Source organism: Pipistrellus hanaki (assembly GCF_964339955.1).
Source record: "Pipistrellus hanaki genome assembly, chromosome: 7".
NCBI lineage: Eukaryota > Metazoa > Chordata > Mammalia > Chiroptera > Vespertilionidae > Pipistrellus > Pipistrellus hanaki.
Window position 1 is genome coordinate 5,829,821 of NC_140509.1, and position 9,182 is coordinate 5,839,002.

At 44.8% G+C, this 9,182-nt stretch overlaps 1 protein-coding gene across 1 annotated transcript in view; it reads left to right on the forward strand.

Moving 5' to 3' along the window:
- Positions 1-5,965, forward strand: part of BLTP3A (bridge-like lipid transfer protein family member 3A) — a 54,902-nt gene extending 48,937 nt beyond the window's left edge. The window contains exons 16-21 of the mRNA XM_084889982.1: positions 815-969; positions 1,050-1,200; positions 3,482-3,744; positions 4,166-4,274; positions 4,396-4,463; positions 5,180-5,965. Of these exons, the coding sequence (XP_084746108.1) occupies positions 815-969; positions 1,050-1,200; positions 3,482-3,744; positions 4,166-4,274; positions 4,396-4,463; positions 5,180-5,305 (872 nt within the window). The 3' untranslated portion in view covers positions 5,306-5,965. The remainder of the gene's footprint in view (positions 1-814; positions 970-1,049; positions 1,201-3,481; positions 3,745-4,165; positions 4,275-4,395; positions 4,464-5,179) is intronic.
- The last annotated feature ends 3,217 nt before the right edge of the window (positions 5,966-9,182 follow it).

Genomic DNA, 9,182 nt, shown 5'->3' on the forward strand with positions numbered 1-9,182 from the left:
ATACAAACTTTTAATTATGGTAAAAGACACATAAATTGACCATCTGAACTCTTTTAATTATAATTCAGTGGCATTAAGTACATTCAGATAGTTGTGCAACCATCTCTACTATCCATCTCCAGAACTCTTCATCCTAAAAAAATGAAGCTCTATCCCCATACTCCTGTTAACCATCATTCTGTTTTCTTTCTTTATGAATTTGACCACTCTAAGTACCTCATAAGTGGAAGCATATAGTACTTGTTCTTTTGTGACCATCTTGTTTAACTTAACCTAATGTCCTCAAGGTTTATTCACGTTGTAGCATGTGTCAGAATTTCCTTTGTATTTTGTTTATTCATTTTTAAAATGATATATCTTTATTGATATTAGAGAGGAAAGGAGAGGGAAAGAGATAGAAACATCAGTGATGAGAATCACTGATGGGCTGCCTCCAGCACGCCGCCCCCTGTGTCCCCACTGAGGATCGAGCCCACAACCCAGGCATGTGCCCTTGACCGGAATTGAATCCGGACCCTTCAGTCCCCAGGCCCATGCTCTATCCACTGAGCCACACCAGCTAGGCTTTGTTTATCTGTTTATCCATCCTTGGACACTTGACTTGCTTTATAAACTTTTAAAATATTTAAAGAAATACCATTGCACTTTTAAAAATTAACAGTAATTCCTTAAATTCATCAAATATGTAGTTAGTCTTCAAATTTCTAGTCTTATAAATGCCATGTTTTGTCTTTGCAGTTGTCATTGTTTTTAGAGGTTGTATTTGAACAGGAGTTTTTGACTTTCAAACTCTTTTGTTGCCTTTCTTATGCAGAGTCTGGTTCAGAGTCTCTTCCACCAGGATCTCTCCCAAGCGTCCTGGACTGCGCTGGTGCTCAAGGGAGCTCCGTCGTGGGAAGCTGTGGGCAGGGGTCACCGGACACCAACAGTTTGGCCCCACCCAGCGGGGAAGACCTCCATCCTCACCCGGTCAGCTGCTCTACCTCCTCTGTGGAGGGCAGGCTCTAGGCTGGAAGCTCAGGACTCAGCTAAGATAGTCTCCTTTACAGGTCTCGGTTCTGGTGCTGAAGGTGAACGAGGTCTCTTTGGGGATTGAGGTACGTGGCGAGGACCTGACTGTGGCCCTGCAGGCAGAGGAACTAAGCCTGCAGCACCTGGGTGCCGTGGAGCTCTGGCCGTTCCTGCATGGACAGTGCCCAGGTAAGGAGGGCTGCCATTCCAGCAAGCTGGTGGGATTTGTCTGGGGCAGCCATAGCTTAGCTGGTTTCTGTCACTGCTCCAGCGGCGGCTGCCCTAGCCAGGACCTTAGCCTTTCCCTCCAGGAGCCATTGGGGGGGGGAAGGACTCCCAACGAAGCCGCCTTCTTTTTTTTATTTTATTTATTTATTTATTTATTTATTTATTTATTTATTTTATTTATTTTATTTTTAAAATACTTTTATTATTATTATTTTTTTAACAAATGGCCCCAGGGATAGGGGACCACGGGGAGCAGGGAGGAGGGGAAGCGAGGCCCCAGCCCCACAACCCCTCCCACCCACCCCTTTCCCCTTATATATTTATAATCTATATACAAGGCCTGGGGGGGTAGGGGCAAGAGGAACTCCCTCAGCGGGGTGGAGGCAACCTAGGCTCCTTGTCTCCTCGGGCCCCAGGCTCTTCTGCCCGTCGGAAAGGCCCTTCCCGGGAAGGTCGAAGCCGCCTTCTTTCCGGGAACTTCCGGGAGCTCTTTCATTCCCGCATGCTCCTTAAGCTTATTCATCAGACTGTGTCCACTTATTCATTCTGTGGCTGCTGATATCAAATTATATCTGACCAAGGAGCTTCTGTCACTCAGATTAAATCCTTTGATGTGAATTATCATTTAGACTTTAAAAGATGACAGGAAAAATCTAGGCTTGTGTTACATTTCATTTAAAATTTTGGTCTTTAAAATATTAGGTAAATAATAAGGAATACTTATAAGGTATATGTAAGGTATAAAAAAAATAACAATATAGTAAATCCACGTACCCACCTCCTAGTTTAATAAAATAGGGCCATTAACTTTGAAGCCCTGGGACTCCTCTCCTAAACCTCTGCCTCTCCTCTCCCCGTGGTCAGAGGGCTCCCTGAATTTTGAATTTGTCACTTTCTTGCTTTACAATGCTTCTATGTATATTTGTATCAATGTGTTATTTTGCTTTATTCTAAGTGGAATTATAGTTTTTTATTCTTTTTGATTTTTTTCAAGCAACATGATATTCTTCAGATTCTTCTAGGCTGTTGAGTTAGCTATAATTTATTGTCTCTTCTATATAATATTCTATTGTGTAAATATACTACTTTTTGCTTTTTAAAAACGGCTTAAATGAGGGTATAATTTGCTTTTAATAAAACAACGTACTGTGAAATTCAATCACTATAAATGTACAATTCAATAATTTTTAGTAAGTTCACAGAGTTGTGCAATCATCACCATCATCCTTCAAACACCTCTTGAACCCATCACTATATTTACTTCTTCAGTCTGTTCTGAACAGGCATTTGGGTTGTTTGCAGTATTTTTTTTTTTGTTGCCCTGAACATCCTTGTTTACGTCTCTAGTATGTATGTTGGAGAGCTTCTCCAGAGTTCTATTCCTGAGGATATCATTTCTAGGTCATTCCGGAAGTTAAAGCTCTAACTGTTCTAGATAGTTTTGTTTTCGAAAATGGTTGTACCATTAGCAGTTATGTAAGTACACGGTTGTTCCATATCCTTGGCTACAGCTGAGGTTGTTTTTTGTGGAATTTTGAGATTAGCGTGGATCCTGCTTGGCTTTATCAGAGAGGCGTGCCTTTATCTGGGAAGACCAAGACTTGACAGAAAGGAAGAGACACTCAAATTTAGCAAAGTAGAGGCTTCTATGTTTTCAGAGCTTTCCTTGGCCATTCTTAGCAAGGCCAACTTTTTTGGCTCTTGGCCTCCCTTCCACCATGGGCATTATAGCCCGTGGCCTTCACAGTCAGGCTGCTAGTGCTCACATCCTGTCCTGCTATTCTAAATGGTGTAACTTTGGGCAGTTATTCTCTGGGTCTAAGTTCCTTTTCTCTAAGATGGGAAGGATGATAATACTTTTGGCATAGGTTGTTATGAATGTTATGTCTAAATAATAAAAGCATAATATGCTAAGTGTCTAATGGATCGAACTTTTGGCCAACTGCTCGATCAGTCACTGATCAACATGCACTGACCACCAGGGGGCAGATGCTCCTACCAACAGGTTAGCTTGCTGCTGGGGTCTGGTCATCAGGACTGGGCAAGAGGGCCGGACATGCCCTGGAGCCCTTCCATGGCCCCTTCCCAGCCAGCCGGCCCCCATGGGTGGATGATTACCTGCCAGAATGAGGGACTCCATCTGTGCACGAATTAGTGCACTGGGCCTCTAGTGTATACATAAAGTGCTTAGAATAGTCCCTGACTGTTATTTAATTAATGTTTTCCTTCTGTTGTTTCTAAGGTACAAGTTTTCAAGAATCCTCAACCTCAAAGACTTGCCACATCAGGCCAGCTGTGGGCCTACGCTTTGAGGTGGGGCCTGGTGCAGCTGTTCATTCCCCCCTGGCCACAAAGAATGGCTTCCTGCATTTAGTGCTTCAAGGCTGTGACCTTGAGCTGCTCACCTCTGTGCTCAATGGCCTGGGGCCCTTCTTGGAGGATGAGGCGATTCCGGTGGTGGTTCCCATGCAGATTGAGCTCCTGACCTCCAGAATCACCCTGAAGGTGAGAGAGACTTTGGGTTTTCACCCTAGTCTTTATCAGGCCAGGAATTCTGGCAGTGACAGCTTTAGCCTCTTGCCTTGTCTCTGTAAAATGAGTGAGGAAAAGCATATTCGAATTCTTTGTCAATGTTATAGCTTTATATACATCTGTGTTGTCAAAAAGCCCCATGTTCAGGCCCGCAACCTTGTCTGTAGCTCTGACCTTGTCCTTGGCTTGCAGCGTGGTTGTGTGAAGTCCCTAGTTTATCTGATCCTGTTTCACCATCTCTGGAATGGGAGAGACTCATTGCTGCCTCTCACACCTTGCAAGAATGTGTGGATAAACAATGACACAGCAGTGCTTCAGGCTGATGGGAGAAGCCTGGGCTATACCTGATTGCTCTGAGCTGGTGGGGGCATCATGCACTCCCTCTTTCCTGTAGGATGATATCCCCCCCATCTACCCGACGTCCCCAGGCCCCGTGCCCGTCACTCTAGCCATGGAGCATGTGGTGCTGAAGCGGAGTGATGACGGTGTGTTCCACGTAGGCGGTGAGTTGGGCTTGCGAGCCCCCTGGCTTCCCTGCCTTCTCCTGTAAGGGAATAGGTGACAACTGGAATTGACTGCATCTGGGCAGCCATTTGTCATTTAGAACCTTTACTTTTTTTCCAGCTGCTGCTCAGGACAGACCACCAGCTGAAGTACCGAACAGTGAAAAGAGACAGCTCCCAAAAGAACAGGTATTTTTGTTGCTCACAGGGGAGGCTTTTGGGCAGCAAGAGAGGACCTAACTGAACAGTACCTTCCCCATAAGCCCCTAGGGACTGTAGTCGCAGAAGCTGGTAAAACCTAGAAGGCTGGCCCTAACCAGTTTGGCTCAGTGAATAGAGCGTCGGTCTGCGGACTGAAAAGTCCCAGGTTCAATTCCGGTCAAGGCATATCTTAGTTGCGGGCATATCTCCAGTAGCGGGTGTAAAGGAGGCAGCTGATCGATGTTTCTCTCTCATCAATGTTTGTATCACTCTTCCTTCCTCTCTGTAAAAAATCAATAATATATATATTAAAAAACAAACAAAAAACCCCCTCCCAAAACAAAACAAAACAAAACAACACAAAACTTCCACACAGCACCCCAGAAGGCTGGAAAGGTTTCTTGTGCTGTATGTGGATGGTGGCTTGGGCTCTGTCACCTAGTAGCAGCCTCTACATGCACTGAGTAGAGGATGCAAATCAGGAGCTGGCGGTAGAAGGATGGTTGCTGACCACACATCTTCCAGCCGTTGTCCTTGTAACTGATGAACTCTGAGGAGGGGATTAGACGCCTAGAAAAAATCGACTTGGGTTCTCTTGAGCATTGGCCAAACTTGTGGATCTTTCTTCCACCTTGTTCCCGTACTGTTTTTTATTTTTTTCAGGTTGTGCTACTTTATTAACTGAATTACTTATTGTTCCTCAGGTGAAAGAACTGTCTGCCCTACAAAAGGAACTTCTAGAAACTAAACAAGCATTGGCCAATGCCAACCAGGAGAAAGACAAACTTTTTCAGGAGCTTAGGAAATACAACCCCTTCTTTGAGCTCTGACAGCTGTGGCTCAGCCATCTGTGCCAAGGAGAGGCAGTCACCAGCAACATCCGCACCCGCGAGAAGGCCGCCTCCAGTGTGGAACATGTGGGCTCAGGAGGCCAGGGCACCGGGAGTGCTTACCTCCTTTCTGCCAGGTGTTGTCCCTGGGATGGCACACAGAGCCACGCATGACTGTGTTCCCGGAAGTTGGGGGCAGCTTTGTGCGTGGCTCACGCATCCCGTCTTGCCTATATAAAGCTGTTGGTCCTCTGCACACTAGGTGGCATCGTCTCCACACTAGGGCCATTTCACTGCATGGTTTCACGACAGACATGTGCTTCCTCCACAACCTGTGTGAACACGGGGAGGTGCTCACCTCCTCAGTCACACACTCAGCCACCAAAGATTCTCTTCCTAGAGCTTCCTGTAGCAGACCCGAACAGTCCTGCCTGCGCTCTGGCCACAGGGCTAGAGTGCAACAGGAAGCAGCCAGCAAGGCGGGAGGCAGGAGAGGCACGAGATAAGGGAGACCGGGACCCTGCTTTTTTTGGAAAGAGAACCAAGCTCATCTTCTTGGCTGATATTACAATCAGATTTTTCAGGGTTCAGCTTCCTTTGTTACTGCTTTGTCATCGTGATGCTGTGGTAGAAAGTAAACAGTGGTTTTCCCTTCTGTAACAGTTTATTTGAAATTTAAGTCAAGAAAATAATAATCACTCTGAGTAAGGTGGTTGAAGGCATGATGTGGCAGGGATCAGTGGGGAGCTTGGTTCTGAGCCCCAGGTGCCTGCTAGAATCCTGCCTCTCTCCGGGGCTGCACCTCGGAGGTGCTTGCCTCTCTCCAGGGTCCCTGGCACATCTGTTCCCCAGCACTATGACTCCACCAGCACTCTCCTGAGCTCTTGGTTTGGGAGCTGAAAATGTGTTTTAAACTATAACACAAACACCTTAGTCTGTTACACCCCCCTCCCCTCTATCACGATGGCTTTTTAAAATCATGTAATTTTGTCTTAAAAAAAAAAAAATACCCTTCATCCTAGCTAGGTTTTGACCCCTGCCCACAAAAAGCGCAATTTCTTCCTTTCTTTCCTACCTAATTCTTCCTTAACACTCTACCTTCATCTCGACTGTTTTGTGTACTTCAGACTGTGTTGATTGGACAGAAACTTATGAGCTAACTCACCTTGAGTCGGCAGGCTGGTAAATTAGTGATTTGGTAGTGTCAGTAAAGTCTTGATCACATTGACCTATTGAAGGAAAGGTAAAATGTTTCCCTGTGGGAAATCATGCCCAACTTGTATATTATAGATTTTTTAGGATAAAAAGAAACATGTGTTCAAGAAGGAACAGTATCTAATTTGTTCAGACTTCTAAAGAACTTTTGCCAAGTTCTTTATTAAGGCAGTTTAAAAGCACCAGTTACTGTGAGATTATGGGAATATTTTGGAAACTTAGAGACTTAAGAATAAACATGTTTCTGGAAAGAGTGTTAACAGGGGAAGTTTCCTACTGATTGATGCTTGGTTTAACATTATTTAAGTAGGATATTACAATGCAATCATATGTTACTACTTGTAGGCATTGAAAGGTAAACCAGAGACTATAAACACACACACAACACACACACAAACACACACACACACACACACACACTCACACTGCAGAAGGGTCACAAGCCAGGCTGTGAATACTCAGGAAAGTGACAGGTGTGGGAAGGAATGCACTTACAGAAGATAGCACAGCAGCTGACAGTGCGCTCTGTTAAAACTCAGGACGGAAATGGAGGCATTGCTGAGGGGAAGGGTCGATGTGCTACTGTGGCCAAAAGGCCAATTACATCATCAGCAAGGGCACATGGAGGCAACCCAGAAAAGGACCTCACACACGGCCATGCTAGCGTCTCAATCACCTGTGCACCTTGGGTCTTACTGAAAATATACAGGTGCAGAGAGCAGCAAAATGATGGGGGTGTGGAGGCACTAAGATGAGGATCCGTCTTAAAGGATAGCAGAGGGTGATGCTTGATCACATACCCAGCAAGAGGAAGGACATGCTCACCAGGTCCTGAAATATTAGCTTGCAGGCTGCACTGCAGAGCCTTAGGCAAAAGGAAGCACTTCTCATAGCAAATCAGAAACTTGTGGTGCTTGTTGTCAAGTGCTCTGGCAGGGCTGCAGGGGGTAAGGAGTCCTTGCATGGTGGAGGCCCCCAAAAGGAATTGCAGGCCACTAGGGCTATTTGGTGAAATACAACTCCACAGACTCCCTTAATGCTTCTTCAAAGGCAGAATGGAGACAAATGGATCACCAGTCCCCTCAAGTATGGCATTTCTAAAGTCTTGGAAGGGGAGAAGGGAGATCCAGTCACTGGAAAATGGAATTATTCTACCTTAGGCTCACCAGAATTTAAAATCACACAGATTTTCTTCCCTTTCTCTCTTTCCCCGGCCCACCATATCCCTCTGGCATCCCTCCATGCGAAGAACATGCCTGATCGGCATTGCCTGGTATACCTTTACCTTAAGAACTTGTGCTTGGTGGAAGGCAGTAGAAACAACCCAGGCAATACCAAGGTTAACCTTGTTAATAGCCAGATCAGTCCATTTCTGGGCTTTCTGGGGCTCTGGTCCATGTGACAAAAATGGAGCCCGATATTTCACTTCCATTATACAGCAGCTTTGGCCATTGTATCTTGAAATCATCCCTCAGGAAATACGGTAGGGGTCATTTGTCCCATGGAATTTTAGTAAACATCTTGTGTAACTTCCTGCTTCTCTTCAATGGAAGATTTTCTTTTTCATAATGAAGAATGTGAACTGGTTATCATCAGGATAAATGTAAAGGAAAAAAGTGGAAGAAAAACATGGTAGCTCCTTTGGACTGCTTATAATTTCTGCCTTGGAGCTTGAAGACTCTGAACAAGAAATAATACCTCACGAAATCGTCTGGAGTGATGACAGCACCACTTCCCAGACGCCAGCCACTGCACATCAGCATTTCGGCTGTGAAACCTTTACAATTGTCTCTTCTGTCACTGTCTACATTTCCTGTTTACATGGATGTACTGGAGATATGCTTTAGTGCACTTGGCACTGGTGTCAATCTCTCAGCTGAGCTGCAGGGATGGTTTTCAATCTCAAATTGTTTTCAACTCACTGGAATAATTAATCTAGTTTCTTAAGACAAAAGGCGTGGGTTCTATTCTTGTGTTGGCTGCTTTTTGCTGTGTGTGTAATCTGACCTTGATTTTGCCATGGGCTTCAACTTTATGTACTTTTTCATGGTTCTAAAAGGAATGGTTCCTGTGTATGGAATACCCAAGGCGTAAACACCACCCCTCACACAACTTGAAGGCTTCCATTTTTAACCCACTTACATTAGCTTCCCCTTAGTTCAGGAGGGTAGTGGGAAGAAGGTAGTTTGAAGTATTGCTGTGGTGATACGGGGACTTTCCATTTTAACCTTTACACTAAGGGTTTCTGCTTTTTTCCTCTTTTAATACTTGACTAAACATCTAAAATCAGTTATAACATCATAAAGCTATGGAAATAACGGAATAGTGCTGCACAAGCTAGTAAGCGGCATCCTGATATTGAGAACTGCAAAAGCTGTGATTTACCACAGTCATTAAGTATTTCAAGAGATTCTGGTGGATATACTATCCTCACTAATGGCTTCCTCACCTTCTGCTAGGATAAGAATATTCCCGTTTACCTCTGGGGAGGTACGGACAGTAGCTATTGTTGAGTGTGGATTATCTTCCCCATCTTAGACACAAGGTGAAACCCTCTTAGATAATCTTAAACTGGGAGGTTTTGCCAAGTGGCCAAACTTGGTATGTGAACTTTCTCCCTTGTCATTTGTAAGTTCCAGACTTACCCAGTATCGATCATGGA